The sequence below is a fragment of the Pinus tabuliformis genome, chromosome 2_2, assembly GCF_031772625.1.
Source record: "Pinus tabuliformis cultivar Carrire ecotype Pingquan chromosome 2_2, CPIR1, whole genome shotgun sequence".
Lineage (NCBI taxonomy): Eukaryota > Viridiplantae > Streptophyta > Pinopsida > Pinales > Pinaceae > Pinus > Pinus tabuliformis.
This window is the reverse complement of record NC_142300.1, coordinates 611,619,938-611,642,922: the sequence shown is the minus strand read 5'-3', so window position 1 is coordinate 611,642,922 and position 22,985 is coordinate 611,619,938. Positions and strand designations below refer to the sequence as shown.

Below are 22,985 nucleotides of genomic sequence, written 5' to 3'. Positions count from 1 at the left end.
TTCCCTAAATTATAAATATAATAAATAATTAATTAAATTTCAAATCTGAATTAAAAAAATATATTTTAATTATAAATATATAATTAAATATCCAAATTAGATAAATTTTTAAAACTAAAAAATATTAAATATTTTTAAAATTGCATTCTCACGAGAACTAAAACGGACTCACAAATATCGATGAAAAACTTAATGTTTTGAGTGCAACAAAGAATATGTGGGGCAGTTGAATAAAGAAAATTTAACAACAATGACATGTAAAGTAGCTCGATGACAGGTTAAGTATATTGTTTGTTAATATTGTGGTAATATTTTTTTGGAAAAATTAAGTTTTAAAGTAAATTTATTTTAAAAATTAATAACTTGCAGCAAAAGCGAGAGTAAGTTTAATGATGGTAGTGACTAAGCAAATGTAAAATAATAAAATAATATTAAAATATTATATTAAAATGATTTATAATGAAATATTATTATAAATTTTAATTTATTAATTTTATATTTTTTTAAATTTATTTGAAAATTAACAAAAAGTTATATATATATATATATATATATTAAGATAATTATGTTTTGTTGTTTGTTTTTTGGTAAGTAAATATTAAGTGGATAATTTATGATGGTGGTTTTTATATGAAAATTGGAGATTATTGTGATATTTAAAAGAATTTGGTTTGGTCATGTGTAGCTATTGATTCTTTAAACAATTCATACTAAAAAAAAATATAGTCTTTCTCATAATATTCTAGATATGTTATAGGTTATTTTATTTATCATATATTGATTATTTTGAAAGACTCAAATAGAAAACAAAGTCTCTTTATTTTGAAACATTCAAATACACAAACCAAAACATCTCTACATTCTTTTTATGTAAGGAATGGATATTCTCCATAGAAAACAAATCATCTTTACATTATTTATATGTAGGGAATGGATATTCTCCATAGAAAACAAATCATCTTTATTCTGAAACATTCAAATACAAACCAAAACGTCTTTACATTCTTTTTATGTGGGGAATCGATATTCTCCATAGAAAGCTTGTGATCTATTGGGGGGTAAACCCAACACCCAATGCCTAGCTCTTTCCCACAATATAAACATAGCAACCACTCCTCCAAATCCAATCCCAACTCCCATAGCTAATGCTAATAATGACATTTTTTCATCCAAATGACTTATCCATCCCACTTTGATATGATTACTCTTACCACTATTGCCTTCTCCTATTGGTGGTTTTTTTACATTGCATGGATTTAAAGGACACCCTCTTAAGCATTTATTCTTTTGAAATGATGTTACATTGAATGTAGAAAATTGTGTCCCTGTTGGGATTGGGCCACATAAGCTATTAAATGAAACATCAAAAACTGCCAACATTGACAATTTAGAGAGCTCTTGAGGAATCTCTCCAGTCAACTTATTTTTGGACAAGTCCAACTGTTCTAAGGTAGATATCTCACAAAATGATGCAGGTATTTGTCCCTCCAATTGATTTCCAGATAAATTCAACAATCTCAAGCTACTTAGACTCCCTATGCTTGTAGGTATTCCTCCTGTAAAATTATTGCTTGACAAGTCAATTATTGTATTTGTAGCAAGCACATATGTGAGAGTGTATTCAATTCTTTTAATGATAATGGAAAATGGTACTTCAATCTTCTGTTCAGACATTGAAGATGCATTGATTGTAAATCCCTTGAGTCTCTCAAGATGAAAGGGTATTTCTCCATTGAATTTGTTGTTGGATAAATCCAACACTTGTAGGTTGGTGAGATTTGTGATTGATTTAGGAATACCACCATGGAAATTATTATAACTGATACTTAGCACTTGTAAGTTTCCAAAATTTCCAATATGTTGAGGCAGCTCACCCTCTAATTGATTTTTCCTTAAATCCAACAATTCACACATGGCCAAAGACATTGGAAAAGTTCCTGAAAAATTATTAGAGTGAGCTGAAAAATACTTTAAAGAATTTGGAAAATTTATATTACCCAAAACTCCACTAAATGAATTTTTTGATATATCTATAAGGGAAAGAGATTTGAGTTTTTCTATAGTTTTAGGAATGCTCCCACGGATATTATTATTAGATATATCTATGGTTTCTAAATCTCTGAGATTTCCTATAGTTTTGGGAATGCTCCCACCGATATTATTATTGGACATATCTATGATTACTAAATATCTGAGATTTCCTATGGCTCTAGGAATATTGCCTGACATATTATTCCTACTCAATCCTAGGTAAAAAAGAAATGTTAAGTGACCTATGCTATCTGGAATATGTCCAATTAAGTTGTTTGAAAATAAATACAAGAATTGAAGGGATTGGAGCTTTCCTATTTCCTGAGGAATTGTACCCGTGATCTGGTTGGTACTGAGGTCAAGAACTGTAAGCTTCTTCAATCTTGTAATGGTTTCAGGTATGGGCCCTGTGAGGCTATTATATTGAAGATCTAGATAAGAGAGATTACTGCAATTTCCTATTTCGGAAGGGATAGAACCTGAAATATTGCCAGCACAATTATACTGAGGGTAGTCATCGGATGCAAGAGGATCACATAGTCCAGAGATTGAAAGGACAGTAAGCTCCCTCAATTTACCCAACTCGGGTGGTACGCTGCCGGACAATCGATTGTTCCCCAAAGATAAAGACTTGAGGGACGAGCAGTTTCCCAGCGCCGGAGGAATAATGTTGTCCAATTTGTTAGAACTTAAATGCAGCGTCTCGAGCTTGTGCAGCAACCCCAATTCCGCTGGAATTCTTCCACTGATGCTGTTGTAACTTAGATCCAGAGTCTGTAGCTGCTGTAGAAACCCCAATTCAACTGGAATTCTTCCACTGATGCTGTTATAACTTAAATCCAGGGTCTGTAGCTGCTGTAGAAACCCCAATTCCACTGGAATTCTTCCACTGATGCTGTTGTTTCTTAGATCCAAGGTCTGTAGCTGCTGTAGAAACCCCAATTCCACTGGAATTATTCCACTGATGTTGTTACTTGAAAGGTCCATGTACAATAGCCGGGTACAATTGCGGAGCGCTGGAATTCTTCCGCTCAAGTTGTTGTCACTTAAGTCGATGTGCAATAGCTGGGTGTAATTGGCCAGAGATGGAATTCCCCCACTTAATTGGTTGTAACTGAAGTCGATGGACGACAGCCGATTAGGATTGCCCAGAGTCGGAGGGATGTGACCACTTAACTGGTTCGCGGATAAGTCAATAACAGATAGACTTCTCATCAAACCCCAAACGGAAGCGGAAGGGATTGAACCATTGAAAGAGTTTTCTTGAAGCCACAACTCTTGAAGCGATGTGCAGTTGCTCAGAGAAGTTGGAATACTTCCACTCAGACCATTGTACCCGAAGTCGAGATGTTCCAAGTTGACTAGACGACCAAACTCTGATGGTATCGTCCCATTCAACATGGGGTTATATGAAAGGTCGATCCATCGAAGGGCTGTGCAATTAGACAATGAAGCTGGAATACTTCCACTCAGACGATTCAAATGCAAGTCGAGATGTTCCAAGTGGACTAGACGACCAAACTCAGATGGCATCGTCCCATTCAAGGAGTTCCATGAAAGGTCGATCCATCGAAGGCCTGTGCAATTAGACAATGAAGCTGGAATACTTCCACTCAGTTGATTCCAAGAGAAGTTGAGATGTTCCAAGTTGACTAGACGACCAAACTCAGATGGCATCGTCCCATTCAACATGAGGTTATGTGAAAGGTCGATCCATCGAAGGGCTGTGCAATTAGACAATGAAGGTGGAATATGTCCTTCAAGCAGATTAAAGGTGAGATTAAGTAATCTGAGGTCTTGAAGCTGCCCGAGTTCAGGTGGAATTACTCCTGTGAAATTATTGCCACACAGATTCAACGTCTGCAATGAAGAAAGGCTGCCAAGAGAGGGGGAGAGGGTACCTCCCAGTTGGTATTTAGGATCCCCCGAATAATAAGAATTATCCTCGTCTCTAATAATAATATCGATTATGGGAACAGGAAGTATTATGGCAATAACTCTTCGAGAGTGTTGAGTGCAGCGAATACCATACCAGGTGGAGCATAGCTGCTTTGAATTCTGCGCTGTCCAGTTGCGCAGCTTTCCCGCTGGGTCGGTTTTGATATGCTTTTTAAAGGACAGAAGAGCGTCCAAGTCCCTTTCATGGTGACCTTCCTCCAGCGCACTCCGTCCATTCCAAACAAAATGTTGAGATTGAGATTGAGATTGAGGATGGAGGTGATCATTATATAAACCCTCGTCCTCCTCCAATGGGTTCCAGGTGTATGTTGCAGCAGCAACAAGAGAGGCTGCGAATATAAGAGAGAGCATGATGATGTTGCAGAGAGCAAGTGTTTTATGATCCATTTCTGCGCTCTTAATTGAAACGCAAACGTCCCTCACAGTTATGATGTTTGGTAACACAAAGATAGATATATATAGAAGATGAGAAGACATTGAGAGAGGACTAAGGGGAATGAATGTGCGTATTGAGCGGGAGGTATTGAGCCAGGTCGTGGTGGTGGGTAAAAGATGTATTGAGAGTGACTTGAAAAGGAAAGTCACCAAACACGGCAAAAGACTAAAACTCTGAAACGCCGTGAGGTCGTCGTAAAAGACATTGAGAGAGGACTGATGAAAAGACATTGAGAGAGGACTAAGGGGAATGAATGTGCGTATGAGCGGGAGGTATTGACCCAGGTCGTGGTGGGGGGTAAAGAAGTGACTTAAAAAAATATTGACTTGAAATGGCCGACACGTCTTTGTGGAGTACTGACTGAGAGGATAGAAAGCAATGCAATGCAAGGCAATTAATTTATTTATTTATTGAAATCCCTTGGTGGTGTCACTTCAATTGCATTAATTTATTTAAGATATATATATATATATATAGAAATAGAATACATTGAGCGGGAGGTATTGACAATCCAGGTCGTCGTAAAGGCAATTAATTTATTTATGGAAATCCGTTGGTGGTGTCACTTCAATTGCGAGAAATCCGGTGGTGGAAAAGGGCATTAACAGGCTAAAAGGAAATTCCCGTATCGACCGAGATATACAGCCACTTGAAAATGAAAGAAGTCAGCGTATCGAGCGGGATATGTCGTATTGAGTGGGAGCCTGGGATGTCATCGTGGTGGTTGATAAAGAAATGACTTAAAAAATATTGACTTGAAATGGCCGACCAGACGATATTGGTCTTTGTGGAGCACTGACTGATAGCTTAAAAAGCAGGAAATCCGTTGGTGCCGTCATGGTGTCACTACAATTGCGAGAAACTCGTATAAAGTCGTTTGTCGTTTGTGGTAGAAAAGGAAATTCCGTATCGAGCGGGATATTAACAGCTAAAATGAAAGAAGTCACCAAAGAAGTCAATTCAGTCCTATGCTTTGTTGCGGTCTTTGCGGATCAATTTTTTATTGTTTTTGGTTTAATAATTTATTCACTTCATATAAAGGCGTTTGTGGCAATAAACATAGAAAAGGCTCTCCCATATCAATTTATTTAATTGGCGTCTCCTCATTATTTAACTTCAAACAACGATAATATTTATATTGAAACTACCATTACCATTAAAGTGTGCATTTCTATTGCATAGTAAAGTGTTTTATTATTTATTAAAAAATAATAATATTCTTCTTCTAATAAATAATTATATAGGTTGGAATGTGTGTTACTAATTTTAACATTTATTAAAAAAATTATATCCTATCATATATAATAATATTTTCAGTTTCATATTAATAGTTTTAATTTTATATTTTTCTAATTTTTTTTTAATTTATTAATGGTTGTGATTTATGTTAAATAATTATAACTATAATATAATGTGCATGTAAGATATTTATTTTTTTACTTTCTAATTTATTTAATGTTATAGTTTATTAACAAAATTTTTGGTATTAATGATTACATCTATTGAAATTATAATTAATTTATGGTATTAAAAAATGGTATGAGATTATTTAGTTTTGATTTTAGATTTTTGTGATCTATACTGATTTTGATAAAATATTTTGGATTAATCTTATTTTGTATTAAAATAAATATTAAAAGAAGAGTTACAAGATTACTATTTTTGATGATTTGAGAGGTTAAGAAAGTTGTAACAAATATTTTGAAATTGAATTTTAATTTGGATATATGTGAGGCACTTTAGGGAAAGTTCATTTCACTTTCAACCCTCTTAGTGTCACAAAGATGAGATATTCTTGCATCCCACAATGTTTAGAGAGTTGTCCAATGTCAAATTTCACTATGAAACTCGTAGAAGTTGGTTCTTGTTTTAGCAATGTTGATTTTCTTCTTTGTGCTATTTAGAATTAAAAGATATTTTTGATTTTCTAAATTAAGGATGACCACTTCTTTGTAGTATGTTAGCTTCCTTTCATTTTCTAAATCTATATTACACCACAAAATCTATTTCAATTTAGATGTAATAATACTTTTAATATTATCTATATCCAACAAGATGACATTTTCCTCTATTCCCCAATTCCTTAACTAAGACTTGACATCTTGATGTCATCCTTACTTGAGCCACTGGTGATTATGGCTAAAGTTAAACATAATGTGTATTCTACTCTCTTTCACACCTCCATTTTCTCATTGTCTAAGGGATTTACCTCTAGCAACATGTTAATGAACACACTTTTTATTAAAATTCATATATCCTTATGCAAAAGGTTATAATGAATATTAAACAATAAATTACAAGAAGTATGGAAAAATCATTAATTCAAATGATTTTTTTAATTAAAAATAAATGCCACCCATGAAAAATTCATAATTTGATTTTATTTTTTTTAATGGAACATTTGTTGATAGTTATATAATATATTACATAATAACATCATACTACTAGCAATTGCACCGAGAGGTGCAAAGGAATGCAAATAGGAGGAGTGGGGGGATGTGGAAGGAAATAATCAAGTGAAATTTAAGGACAATGAAATACAATTGAAATGGACATTGAAATACAATCCAAATTTGAATACTAAGGTACTACCAAAATACCTCATTCAGTGGAATATTTTACCATTGGGGTATGTTACATGGGTGGGCCCTAAAACACAACAACATCAAGTGCTACTATTGTTATGGAGCAAGGAAGTTTGAGAAAGTGTAACTGTTGGGATTTCCAAAAATAACCTTCTTCAGTGTTCATTATTGCCATTTTGAAGTTTGTGTGGGTTATTAGAATTTTTAATAGTCATTTATAATTTTTGTTAATTACTAATTTTATGCTAAGATAAAATTTATTACAGTTAATTATATTTTTCTATTAGTTAAATAGAGTTCTATGTCTAGTCTAGTTATGCCACACACAAAAGGCAAAGAAACTAAGGTGGGAACATAAGCATACAAAAATTTGTTACATCTCATAGTGGGGATCCTTCTTAAGGAATGTGTTATTACAGATAGTCTCTCAGTGACTATTATTGACGAAGGGAAACATTCATAGATAAATTGGATTTGAGTTGAGTAGGTGTCCATACATCCTTAATAAAGTATTTGATCATATGTGTCATTGTATAGATAATCTTCAGCAAAATCACATAATCAATATTTTGTCGACGCGTTTCGAACCAACCAGTGTGGTTCATCGTCAGGACAAGTTGAAGAACAGATCCAGCTTAGCCTGTTTAAATAGCTAGAGCAGAGACACCAACGGTTACGTGGCCAAAGGTTGACTTAAGGAGCAAGGTCAAATTTAGTTAAAATAGGTAAGAAATAATTAAATATATCAATGGTAAAATAATAATAAATAAATCAAAAATAAATAAATATATATAAATTTAGTTAAATTAGGTGTGAGATAACTAAATAAATATATAAATAAAGTAATAATGAATTATTTATTTATTAAATAAATATATAAATATATAAAAAATATAATAATTTATATCTATTTATTTAAAAATAAAATATAAATAATAATAATTTATATTTATGTATTTATTAAATAAAAATAAATCTAAAAATATAAATTAATAAGTATAATAGCAAAGGTAAATTATTTACTTAATTTATAAATATAAAATCATAAATAAATATATAAATAATAATAAATTATATTTATTTATTTATTAAATAAAATAAATCTAAAAATATAAATTAATAAATAAAATAGCAAGGTAAATTATTTACTTAATTTATAAATATAAAATCATATATAAATATATAAGTTTAGTTATATTAGATATGAGATCTCTAAATATATAGATATATAAATAAAATAATAAATTATTTATTTATTAAATAAATATATAAATAATAAGAATATATTTGTTTACTTATTAAATAAATAGATAAATATAAAATCATAGCAAAAATAAGTTATTTACTTAATTTATATAAATGGTATTATTAGTGAGGTAAATAAATATAAATTCATATATAACTATATAAATTTGGTTATATTAGGTGTAAGATAATTAAGCAAAAGATAGTTATATTAGATAAATAGTCAGTATTTATTCAATATTCAATAAAATTATTAAAGTTAATTATGTCATTAGGTAATTAAATTATTACTTATATGGTTTAAAAAGAGTTATAGTAGAACTAAATATAAAGGCATAAACCATTGACATTATGGAAACAAAAATTCAAATCTAATTAAAATATACCCAATAGCATCATAAACAATAATTAGCCTGAAATTAATTAATAACCTAATAAAAACTCAAACACTCCATAATGTTAGGACTAACCTGCCAAAAACAAATTTAAGGAGAGGGAAGACAGAAACCCTAAGACCTAACACCGGGGAATGAGGAGACTAGGAAGCCAAGGCTGGGACCCAGCAACTGCTAATCCTCCAGCCATCATCCCTATTAAGATTGTTTGGCCTTTTCTCAATCTCCAGGGCCTCCCTATATTTATTTAAATAAATAAATATAAATTATTATATTCTTTATATATTTATATATTTATTTAATAAATAAATAATTTATTATTACTTTATTTATATATTTATATATTTAGATATTTATTTAGTTATCTCACACCTAATTTAAGTAAATTTATATATATTTATTTATTTTCGATTTTTGATTTATATATTTATATATTTATTTAATAAATAAATAATGTATTATTTTATTTAATTATCTATATATTTAGTTATCTCACACCTAATATAACTAAACTTATATATTTATTTATGATTGTATATTTATAAATTAAGTAAATAATTTACCTTTGCTATTATACTTATTAATTTATATTTTTAGATTTATTTTTATTTAATAAATACATAAATATAAATTATTATTATTTATATTTTATTTTTAAATAAATAAATATAAATTATTATATTTTTTATATATTTATATATTTATTTAATAAATAAATAATTCATTATTACTTTATTTATATATTTATTTAGTTATCTCACACCTAATTTAACTAAATTTATATATATTTATTTATTTTTGATTTATTTATTATTATTTTACCATTGATATATTTAATTATTTCTTACCTATTTTAACTAAATTTGACCTTGCTCCTTAAGTCAACCTTTGGCCAGGTAACCGTTGGTGTCTCTGCTCTAGCTATTTAAACAGGCTAAGCTGGATCTGTTCTTCAACTTGTCCTGACGATGAACCACACTGGTTGGTTCGAAACGCGTCGACAAAATATTGATTATGTGATTTTGCTGAAGATTATCTATACAATGTTATGGATCACAGAAGTCTAAACTCCTTCATATGTGTCATTTTCGATTATTTAGGTGTTGTTCTATTGTTGCACATTTTATTCTATTAGTACTCAATTTTCTATTAGATGTAATTGTGTACTATTTATTATTGGTAGAATTTCTTGTGTTGTTACCGAGCTTAGCATGGTTAGTGTTAGATTTATTATTGTTGTAGCTGAAATTTTCCTCCTATTGGCTATTTATATTACCCTATTAGTTTCACAAATCATTAGTTTCCAAGTTCCAGGTTTCTATTGAGTCTCAGGAAAGCTATTTTTTAAATATATAATGTATGAATCATCATATCAATAAAGGTTCTATTTTGATGTTTTTCCACAGATGGTTTAATGTTGTTCATTTTTGTTAGGATCAAAGAGCATCGAGAAAGATGGCAGTGTCTAAAGACATCATTGTTGTGTTTCCAGTGGCCACTGAGACCATTTAACATGGGTTTGATCAGCCTTTAAATAGACTACATATGGAGATGAATACCATGGGTGCTCATAAATATGAAGCCAAAAGCCATGGGTAACTTGATCGAGTCAAGTTTTCCAGATCCACTATAACAATCCCCCCTTAAAACTTGACTTTGGGAGATTGACCTGATCCCATTCATCAACCATCTCATCTGATTTTTCACATTCCCCCCTCAAGCTAGGATACCAGTACACCTACCACCTTGATACCTCTCCAAGTGGTTCATTCCACAACTTGATGACTCCATGCACCACTTGCATTGCATGTATGCGTAAGTAAGCTCTTAAGGCCTTATAACTATGTGTGATCCCATGCAACATGTCTGCGAGGACATAGGTATTACAACTTCCTAGGGGAATACACCTACCTATAACATGATTTCACAACTTTGACCAAAACCCTTAATGTTTTCACACTTCACACACTGGCTACTTCACTAAACATTAGCACCATTTAATCCATCTTCGTTATTTACTCCATATAACTGCTCTCTTGGATTCTTTATCTTGCTTGATCCATTCTTTGAAATGAACTTTCCTTGCTTCTCTGAAAATTGTTGCACACTTGTGTCATTGCATTGGTCAATTTTACAACCTCGAATTGCCCACACGAGGACTTGAAACACCTCGTAGGTTACTTTCAAGCTAGGATACACATACACCTACCACCTTGGTACCTCTCCAAGTGGTTCATTCCACAGCTTGATGACTCCATGCACCACTTGCACTGCATGTATGCCTAAGCAAGCTCTTAAGGCCTTACAACTATGCATTCTCCCGTGCAACATGTCTGCCAGGACATAGGTATTACAACTTCCTAGGCAAATACACCTTCCTATAACATGATTTCACAACTTCGACCAAAACCCTTAAGGTGTTCACACTTCACACACTGGCTCCTTCACTAAACATTAGCACCATTTACTCCATCTTCGTTCTTTACTCCATACAACTACTCTCTCAGATTCTTTATCTTGCTTGATCCATACCTTGACCTGAAATTTTCTTACTTCTCTGAAAATTTTTGTGCACTTGTCTCATTTCATTGCTCCATTCCACAACCATGAACTTCCCACATGAGGACTCAAAACACCTCGTAGGTTACTTTTGTTTTCACCACACTTGTTTCTAACCAGTTATCACTACAGGGAAAATCACCTTTGACTCTTCTCGACTTGAACTTCCACACACTCCACATAGCCTCTGTTACACAAAATTTGACCATCCCTCAGCCCCACAATTGTTGCATATTGTGCCTCCACGTTGGGAAATCAATCCATTGTGTCTTCTTTTGCTTCCATGCCTCTTTTAGCCCTTTTTTTGTTGGCATATAACTCCATAAACACATCATCTACTTAAATGAGAAAATTTAAAAAAATATATTGGGCCAAACATTCACATACTTTCTTTTAATAATCACCAAGAAATTCCATCGTATACTAACTACGTTGATCTTTCTTCTTTACCAACATTGTTCTTCGTAAGTGCAAAGACTTATACCTTGACACCACAACAATAAGTTTTCTTAGCTTAATTGGCTAGCATTCATCATGTAAATGTTATTCCTAGCATCATCTCCATCTTCGACCAACAAATCCTCCATCTATACCATGCAAAAATTCAATTTCTAGCCATTGCTGCATGAAATTATGGAGCTTCGCATCACTCAATATTTCACATGTAAGTCAACTTGATGCAAGCCCAAATTATAGGCCTACCAAATATCTAGTTCGATCGAAGCCACAATGTCAGATCTATTCCAAACCGCGCTTCCTTCAAACCCAAATTTAGGGAGATAAATCCCTTTTAAAGGATTGTATAAATTAGTGGAAGGATCTGCAAGGGGGATACCAAACCACCAGATTTAAGTATCATTTTTAAACATAACCACAAGAGCCAAGATATGCATATAAATGCATAGCCCAAACCATAACAGAACCATTGTGGCCGAACCCATTCACAATAAGAACAACACCCAACTTTTAACCTCTGGGCTGACCGACCTAACACATAAGTCGAAGCTTGACCTTTTCGATGCCCGCTTGCAAATTTAATTAACACCCAAGCTAGAGTTATTTTGAGTTGGTCCACTTACTCAACATGCCTTTGATACTTATTGGCCTTCGCCTTGGCCTTTCCATGTGAACCCATTTATTCTTGCTCGTTCCCTTTTCCTTTTGGAAATTAATAGAAGTTTCGGGCTTCAACCTTCTGGGTATGGCCCACTATTCCATGTCTTCCACTACGCGACATATACTCCACCTGTCAGCCCCACTTATGCCCTGGTCCTGGATTATAAACAAATTCTAATAGAAAAATGCATGGGCTATCTTTGTTTCGAGTAATGAAAAAAATTGTTGTTAATTGTCATCCATCTCGTGACGCATTCCACTTGACTCTCGACTCTTCTGAATTCCTACTCACAATTCAAATGACTCCTGGATTTAATGGATTTGGAAAACAAACAATTTCCCATCCACTTTTTTCCAAATCTTTGCCAACTATTGGATCCTAGAGCTCAACGTCGCCTTTGTGTATGCCCACTCGTAAATTAAAATTCCACCCAAGCTTTTAGGATTTTGATTCGACGTTATTAAATGATATATCCTTCTCAATTTCTATCTCATGGAGTTGTCAAGTGATGTATTTATGTCAGGACTCTAAAAAAACTAATTATTACGTCGCTCCTTTGTGCTCGACTCCTCCTATGTCTTTGTTTTGTGGCTTTCGACTCCTTTGGTTAAAACTAAACTTGGTTTCACCCTTTATACTCTCTACTTGCCCTTCTATTTTGATCTCAATCCTTTGTCTTCAAGCTTCCCTTCTACTTGTACTCAATGTTCAGTACTCTAAAAAGACTCTTGTGTCATCTGGTTAATGGGTCGTTGATCCTTCATTGATCAACGACCAACACCTATCTCTCCTGAGCTTATTCTTCCAACCCACTCTTTCATAGCTACAATGCTCCATGCAATGACAATTTCTCGTTATTCCTCATGATTGTTCAGTTCTTCTACTTCTGTTGTGACTCTAATACAAGACTGATCCAGTCTTCTCTGTGCCCCTTAAGGTTATTCTTCCACTGCATTAATCATTCATGAGTTTGACCTAAGCCTGAAACACACCTATATCACATTTGAGTCAGCATCATAAACATAGTTTAATAGCACATTACAAAACACTCAAAACCAATAACTTCCTCTGTTAATGCATAAATATTTTACAATGACCCCCCTGGCCTGATTTACAATAAAATCCCTTCTCAGCACCAAGGCCTTATTCAGCCCTCAAATCCTCTCAAAACTCTCCTCTTACCCACACCACACACCTCTATTCTCCATCATATCATTCGACTCTAATTACCTCTTTTTAAACAAATATGAATATGAAATGGATTCATCTTCAAATCCTCTAATTACTCAACAATTCTTATATAGATCCACTATTTACTGAACATCCCCTATTCTAGGATTATGTAGATCAACAAATCTTTCTAGAAATTTAACTATCTATAATCTCTCCAAATCACTTGAAATATTCTAGATATCTCTCTTTGAAGAGTAGATCTAAATAAAATATTCACAATTTCTCTAATTTTCCTTCGAAACATAGGAAAATACAGATAATCAAATAATTATAATCAATTAGGGAACCAAATCCCTTGGTGTATGAAAACACATAGCTTTATTCAAAATACATTTTGACTCGAAAGTGGGATGCTCTTGCATTAGACTCCCAAGATAGAAAAATATCATGGTCTCTTAACCATGTGTATGTTGATGAAGTCTTCTTGGATCAAAAACTTTAGCTTGTAATCGATCCTTTTTTTTTTGGCATGTTGTTCTTATACTATTGTCTCCAGTTCTCTAGGTTTCCATGTTTTGTGTTGTTGTTGTCCACTTGCTTTGTTGATACACACTGCTTCATTCAAATGCAATTCTTTGTTGGTTTTTTCCTCCAGTATCTGCTATATCTCCTACTTGATGTTTGTCTCATCAACATACACATTTCTTCAATTATTTCATCAACCTCTATCCTTGGTTAATCTTTGTTGTTGTCTTTTTCCTCATCTTCTGACATAAGAGTTATAAATATCTTGCCAATCCACTAGTCACACTTTGTATTTCTCTCCTCATTTTTTTAATGCCAATTCCTCCAACTCTGTCTTCACAAGATGAATATATAGTCTTTGGCTCTCTATTCTCTCTTCCAAGAAATTTAATTCTTCATAAAATTTAACAAAATATTCTTGAATTCTACCTATGTCCTCTGTGCAAAATCCTTCACTGTGTTTTTCTATCTGCCACTCCTCCAAAAACTCCATATTGTTGTCTATGCTTTCTTTTTCTGGCATGAGATTTTCAATTAATATTGAAATCTCTTCGAGCATGTCTTCATTTAGTAATTCCTCATCTCCCATATTTGCATAATCTCCTTGAGATGGTGTTGTTTCATCCTCCTTTATAACATAAATTTCCTTAATCATAACAACTTCCCTATCAAATTCACCATTTTCATAGTGAACAAACACACACACACAAAATTGCTCTATCTCAACCATATCTTCTAAAAGTTATATTTCTTCATAAATCTGCATAAACACATCAATTAAATGTTGATCATCACTTACCAATCCTGCATACATACATAAAATGTTTGATTCAAATACATAAGGATTTTATTTCAATGCCTTAGTTTCTTCTTCTTCATGCTGATCTGAACTAATTTCATAGTCCATCAGACTATATATGAATTCCTCCTCAACATTCCTTGCTTCTTTCTCATCAAGGAATAAACTTTGTTAAAAACAATCAGCTCATACTCAACTACTTTGAGTTCTTCCTTCAACCTGTCATACATATTTTGTCTCCGCTTCCTCTGTATGGATGCCATTTCACCTTCCTTTTCATTGTCCAACCATACCCCTGGTCCTCTTGACTTTCCTGTAGAAGCTGCTTCAAATGATTGAATTCAACTTTCAACTCAATCATTTCTCTCTCAAATTCCTCTTCACTCATTCTCCTTATGCAAGCTGCTTTGGAATTTTTCTTTATTCGATTATGACTTCCCCTCTCAAAATCCTTCAAATTACCATCAGTAGCCATTCCTTCTTTCTTTAGTGAACACTATTTGTCCACTCGTGAGATGCAACAAGCCTTCTCAAAATGTAACAAGTCTACCACTTGTCACAATACCAAGTTCTCCTCTTGATGTCCTCTTCTTCTCTTTCTATCTTTGTCTGGAAATTCTACCCACAATCACTGTGGAACTGCCTCTATCAACTTCTACCCATTTTTTGTTAGTTGGAAGTTGTATTTTTCTAGTCCTTTACAGTACAACCTCTTCTCCTTCTTTCCTTGAGCACATCTTCTCCTCATATTTGAAAGTTTTTAGGTTGTTGCATCATCATTTTCTCACTTCTCCACTCTCCTTTATTGTCCTTACATCAACAAATTCATTTGATTGTTAGGTATTTTCAAAATCTGTTTAAGAGCTCTACATGCTCTCCTTCCTCTGTCACAATTTCAATTGTCATAGTTGCTACCACTCTTCTTCTCTTAGTTATCTGCATATATAATTCTTCATAACTAAATTTAATTATAAAAACATCATACAATATTTTACAATCTTTCCTTTGGCTCAAAAGCACTTCTACTCTATTTCTTCAAAATAATCCTCCTCAAGAGCACATTGCCTCTTTTCAACCAAATTTTATGTTTCTCTAATATGCTCTAGTCCTCTTATTAGTCTTTGTTGTTCTTCAATGTTCTCTTTCCTTAGAACATTCTTCTCACTATCCTTCCAAAATCTCCAATGATTTTCTTATGGGTATCAATCTTCAAATGCAAAATAAAGTGTAAAACATAAACAAATTTTACCTCCTTCAGCTCCTTTAATTGATTCTGCTATCATATCTCATCCCACTATCGAAATAGTATTTTGGTTGTTATCTCCCTTGATTTCTCCTTTCAAAATCTATATTCTAAGGTTTTCAGAGCACTCTTGCTTTGATGCCAAATGATGCAAGCCCAAATTATAGGCCTGCCAAATATCTGGTTGATCGAACCCACAGTGCCCAGATCTATTCCAAATTGTGCTTCCTTCAACCCCAAATTTAGGGAGATAAATCCCTTTTAAAAGATTGTATAACTTAGTGGAAGGATCTGCAAGGGGGGTACCAAACCACCAAATTTAAGTATCATTTTTAAACATAGCCACTAGAGCCAAGATATGCATATAAATGCATAGCCCAACCCATAACAGAACCACCATGGCCGAACTCGTTCACAATAAGAACTGCACCCAACTTTTAACCTTCACACTGGCCCACCTAACACATAAGTCGAAGCCTGACCTTTTTGATACCCGCTTGCAAATTTAATTAACACCCAGACTAGGCCACTTGCTCCACATGCCTTTGATAGTTATTAGCCTTCACCTTTGCCTTGCCACGTGAGCCCGTTCATTCTTGCCCATTCCCTTTTCCTTTATGGCTCACTGTTTCATGTCTTAAATTGCGCCACATATACTCCACCTATCGGCCCCATTTATGCCTTGGTCCCATCTTATAAATAAATTCTAATAGAAAAACACTTGGGCTATCTCTGTTTTGGGTAACATAAATAATTGTTGTTAATTGTCATCCGTCTCATGACAAATTCCAACTGGCTCTCGAATCTTCTAAATGCCCACTCACAATTCAAATGACTCCCAGTTTAACAAATTCAGGTGATAGATAATTTCCCATCCATTGTTGTCAAACTATATTGCAATTGTTAGATCCTAGAGCCTGAAGAACGCCTTTATGTATGGCCAATCATAAATTAAAATTCCACTCGGGCTTCAAGACCTCTGATCAGGCGCTATTAAATGATGACTCCTTCTCGGGTTCTATCTCCTAGAGTTATCAAGTGACAGACTTATGTCAGGACTCAAAAAAAACTAAGTATTACACCACTCCTCTGTGCTCGACTCCTCTGGCTTTGTTATGTGGCTTCCAGCTCCTCTAGTTCAAACTCAACTTAGTTTCTCCCTTTATACTCTCCACTCACCCTTCTGTTCTAATATCAATCCTTTGTCTTCAAGCTTCCCTTATGCTTATACTCACTGTTCGGTACTCTAAAAATACTCATGTATCCTCTAGTTAATGGATCAATGATCAACACCTATCTCTCCTGAGATTATTCTTCCAACTCACTCTATCATAGCTGCAATGCTCCATGTAATGATAATCTCTCATTGTTCCTCATGATTGTTGAGTTCTTCTACTTCTGTTATGACTCTGATACAAGAATAATCCATTCTTCTTTGTGCTTCTTAAGGTTATTCTTCCACTGCACTAATCATTCATGGGTTTGACCTAGGCTTGAAACACACCCGTATCACATTCGACTCATCATCATAAACATGGTTTAATAGGACACATTACAAAATACTTGAAATCAATAACTTCCTCTATTAATGTAGAAAAAATTTACAACGACCCTTGTGACATGATTTACAATAAAATACCCTCTCAGCCTTAAGGCCTTATTCGACCCTCAAATCCTCTTGAAAATCTCCTCTTACCCACACTACACACCTCTATTCTTCATCATATCATTCTACTTTGATTACATGTTTTTATACAAATAGGACTTTGAAACAGATTGAAGTTCAGATCCTCTATTTACTCAATTATTCATATCTAGATCCACTAATTACTCAACAATCCCATATTCTAGGATTCTCTAGATCCATAAATATTTCTATAAATATAACTACCTACAATATCTCAAATCACTTCAAATATTCTCGAGATCTCTCTTTCAAGAGTAGATCTAGCTACGATATTCACAATTTCTCTAATTTTCCTTACAAACATAGGAAAATACAAATAATCAAATAATTACAATCTATTAGGGAACCAACTCTCTTGGTAAATGAAAAGACCCAAGTCTAGTCAAAATACATTTGACTCAGAAGTGGGATGATATTGCATCACAACCACAACAAAACAAGTCCTCATCACACAATCAACACACTTAGTATGACAATGCACTTGTTGGTCCAATACAGTTGTGTCTCTGAACCTTTCTTCATCTGATCATTTTGTTGCAGTGGCCAACCATTTCAAACTTGTCTGGCGAGAGCTATTTTTGTTGTTCTAAAATTTGTGTAGCCTCCTACGCCACCATTTTCCTCTTTGACGACAACTCTAACCACAACTAATCTAGCAACTTTAATTTAAGCATGGGAAACAATCCTTGCCTCTCCAACCTTTCTTCTTGCTTCATCATATGCCTATTTGAAAAGAGTAACGAGCGTTCTCACTTCTACTTTTTCTTGGAGAAACTCATTTTTTTTGCATTTTCCTCCACCTCTGCTCCTTCATTGATCTCATCGTCATCGCACAACCAGACCTCCTCATCACATATTTGCAATAGATTCTCATCATACCACTACAACACCATGCATTATGTCAAATCACCATTGCACCAGAACTACTTTTTCCACAAACAACTGGACATACCATCACATTACTAATCTTAGGATGATGTCATTACCTTTGGCTCTGATATTCATCGGGCTCTCGTATTTACCACTGTAGCTCTAATATCATATGTTAGAATCACAAAGCATGAGAGAGATGGTGGTGTCTAAATACACCATTGTTGTGTTTTCAGTGGCCACTGAGACCATTTAACATGTGTTTGATCATCCTTTAAATAGGCTACATATGGAGATGAATTCCATGGGAAAAACCAAGGGTGCCCATATATATGGATCCAAAAACCATGATTAAATTGACCGAGTCAAGTTTACTAGATCCACCCTCACATTTTTTAGCCTCCTTCAAATCTACAAATTTAAAAAAAAATAGATTAATCAAATTTCAGTTTTCAATTTTTTTGAAATGTTTGGTTTCCTGTGTTCTAGCTTCAATATATCTCATGTATTGGGAAAGCTTAAGTTTTTCCTTAGCTACTCTAGTGAATAGGTTGCAACATAGCAACTGATCTCAGTTGTTTTTATCCAATCAATAACATGATGAAAACAATGGAGACCTTGCATATAAGTTTGAAAGAAAACACAAAATATCCTATAATATTCACCTTGAGATATCAAATATATGATTTTTAAAAGATCCTATAATAGAAATTCAATTCCATTAAACACATGATTACTATGACAGTAACAAGAAAATCATTGAAATACAAAGGCCAATGACTACTACTAAGACATCAAAACAGTGAAAAGTGATGCATACAAGAGAAATGATATAATAAATTTTAGGAATGTTGTGCAACAATATGAGACTATCTCAACAAAACAAATAAAATCTCAAATTCTAGAGTCTATCAAGAAATGAGAGCAAAATAGATCATTGTATGGGCCTTCACACTATATGGAATATAACGACAATTGTGCATGTAACCCTAACTATACAAGAAAAAAGAAACATAAAATATGCATATATGTGGGCCATATTTGTGATGATCAAGAAGAAAGAACATGTTTCATAAATTATCAAGAAAATAAACAATTTTCAGCCTTGGGCTTTGGAAGAAATCAAACCTTCTTTGATAACTTTATATCATCATTTTTGTTCTTTTCGTATCTAGGAGCTGGGAATGGTAAACAACGTTAGATTGTGCAGAACATGTGAATCCTTTCAGCTACAATTGTTGGTAACCTACATCTCTGGCTCACCCTATGTAACAAGAATTGAAAAAATAAAAATGTGCAGATCAAACTAATCTTTCTTCTAAAACTACTACAACACTTTGTCCCAAAAAAACTTGGGCAACACAAAGAGTTCATTGATGGCAGTGCTTGAACTTGTTTGATACCAAAAATAGGTTTAATAAGAAGGGAATTTCATATGAGCTGAAAATAGCTTACAACCAAAAATCCCAATAAATAATCTTCAGAGTTGAAAGATGACTTTTTAGCTACTTGTGCCTTTGGCAAGTGGAGGCAATTATAAAAATAAGAATGGAAATTGTTGTCACCAAAATGACCCTCCTTAGAACTAGGTCTCCTCTGAGGGTGTTGCTTTATGCTTCCTTGGCATTTGACTCCTTATCATGCTCCTATGATTCAAATCACTCCCTAAAATACAAAAGGGAAATCAGTAAAAGGGATTAGAACAAAAATAAGTAGGGCTTGTAGCTAAGTGACGTTAAAGAAATGCCATATTATAAATATGCATATGAAATACTTAATTATTATTTTGATTCTATATATGACATAAAAATTCAAAATACAAATAATTAAAAGATTAAATAACACTAACTAGTATATGTGACTAAAACATAATTAAAATATTATTACTATCACTAACAACCCCTAAAAATAAGGAAACATTGTGTAAAATAAGGAAACATTGTCCACAAAATGGGGGAATTAGATATACAAACCAATTATTTACTATGAAAATCCCTTAATGCCTATATATTTGGGAGGATTGAATTTCCTAAAGAACGTATGTAATGAATATTGAAAATAGACTTTCATGAATGTTAAATATCTATTTTTACCTCACATAATATTACCATTGATCTCATCATGAATTACTGGCCAATTTTAACTTTTACCTTTACTTCGAGATATCTAAGCCCTAGGTGTAAAACAAAAACCTTTGAAATTTAACTATGTTGTCCTAAACTGAAATATTATATCAGACCATTCAGGTAGATCTTATTGTTTTAAAGCATAAATATTAAAAAGGAAATAAGTTTTAGGCATTGTAGAACAACAACCAAATTCACCTTATGATTTTTATTGATATGAAGTTTTTCTTTATGCAATAGAGTATCACGTAAATACATTAATATTGAAATATTTATTAAAATGAACAAAGGCTTTGAAAACATTATATCAAGTGTTGCATAAGGCCCATATTAAATATTTATTAAACATTATCACATTAAATATTGAATTGACATATGAGGCCCCACTCAACTCGTGTGATGCCATCAGGTCAAAGAAGGAGGTTAATCGCTATTAAATATCATCCTGATGTGAAGTGAGAACCCTCCATCAAAATTAGATCTACGACTAAAGTTAACCTCCCTCCAACTCTCCACGTGATGGGAAGTATCAACCATCGATTAAAGATGGCTCTCATCTCTAGACAATTACATGTTTGTCGCGTAAAAACATTGTAAGAGGTTTATGAAGCCGCTTAAAACATTAAGGGTTTTTGAATTTAACCTACCTTCACCTATGCATTTTCTCCTATGACTAATCCACTCCAGAACTTGATATGTTCTTATAATTTGAAGGTATTTACAGTTTTTTACCATGGAGGAAAGAATGTACTCCACAATTTATGATTGTGTTGAAATTTTTGAAGAATTTACGATGGTTTACTGTGAAAGCCACCAATACATTCATGAGAAATTAATTTTAGAATTTTGTTATGAAGAATTGAATCAAAATGGATACACACATATTATTTGAATGTTAAAATTAATCGATTCCTTTTAGTTGTCAATTGTTCCAAATAAATTTCACAAGATTTATCAAAATTTATGTAGGGTTTAGTTATATTTTGAAGAAACTTAACCAAGCTTTTCAATAGATTTTTCCTCCATTATCATGGGAACAAATTTTGGAAATAAGATAAGAGAAATATGTTTATTTCATTTATGATTTGTTTCATTATTTAAGAAACTAACTCATGTTTTATGTTATACAGATTATTCATTAAGGAAGGGTTACAATCTGGATAAACTACTTCATGGAAGACTAATGTGCGTGGAGTCCCAAGTCCAAAGTTAAAGGAATAAATTAAAAACCATTTATGAGAGACAGTAAATTATTTTCAAATAAATATTTTTGAAATATGTATTTGTTTAATAGACAGTTCCGTAAAACAGTGATCAAAACATTTGTATAAAATTGTTGTTTTCTCATTCGAGAGGGGGTTGGAGGCTGGGTGATTAGGAGAGAAAGAAGATTCAGATTTTAACGTCTGATTGCACCCGATGCACATTCCAAGATACAATATTATGTAACTTTTAATTATGCACTTTAAGTATGACATTCCGACATTTTTCTTTTGATTTCCCATTTCCAACATTTTCCTTTTGATTTCATGTGTAATATATATTGATTAGTATTGTTGTTCAGATTATTGACATGATCGATACTTTAACTATTCTCAGTATTTAATCTTACCTCCTCTTTGATATACATACTATCAGAGGTAGGAGGATTAAGTTATTTACATTTTTGTTATTAATAGAATTTCCTAATGCACGTCATTGTTATTTTGTTGCAGCAATTGGTGTGAATATTGTTTATCAGTTGTATGTTTTGTCTATTCCCTTCTTCCTCTTAATTCTCTTTTCATATGCTTATATCTCAAAATACGTGAACCAGATTATGTAGTGACTTGATCGTGGTTGTCTATTTGCAACCTATGTAGGGTTGGTTTGTTGACCAATATATACACTATTGGACGATGATCTTATCCTTGATACCCTTCTTTGGCTGATTGAATCATCAGTAAGACTACATGATATTATATTGCATAGAATTTAGCACTACGACGGGTTACCATAAATGGGAGATAAGCATTATTAAAATTTAATTGTTTTTCTTTTATCTCTAATCATTTCTTTTCCTTTATTTTAGTTCTGCTGAAATGTTGTTCCATGTTGTATAATGAAGGTTATGTTTTTATATCATCCACCAGATGATGTATAGGTCTCTCCCACCTAGACCTTCACACTTTATACCTCTTTGCATCATATCTATAAACTAGCCTTATTTATTTTCCTAAATTGAATAATTATTTA

At 33.0% G+C, this 22,985-nt stretch overlaps 1 protein-coding gene across 1 annotated transcript; it reads right to left on the bottom strand.

The window, feature by feature from the left end:
• Positions 1 to 961: 961 nt before the first annotated feature.
• On the bottom strand, positions 962 to 4,405 carry LOC149194144 (uncharacterized). The gene has a single exon (XM_089407284.1). The coding sequence runs from the start codon at positions 4,375 to 4,377 to the stop codon at positions 1,009 to 1,011; it is 3,369 nt and encodes a 1,122-aa protein (XP_089263410.1). The 5' UTR covers positions 4,378 to 4,405; the 3' UTR covers positions 962 to 1,008.
• Positions 4,406 to 22,985: the final 18,580 nt, after the last annotated feature.

Coding starts and splice junctions, on each gene's coding strand:
- LOC149194144 (XM_089407284.1), bottom strand. CDS start 4,377: ATGGATCATAAAACACTTGCTCTCTGCAACATCATCATGCTCTCTCTT.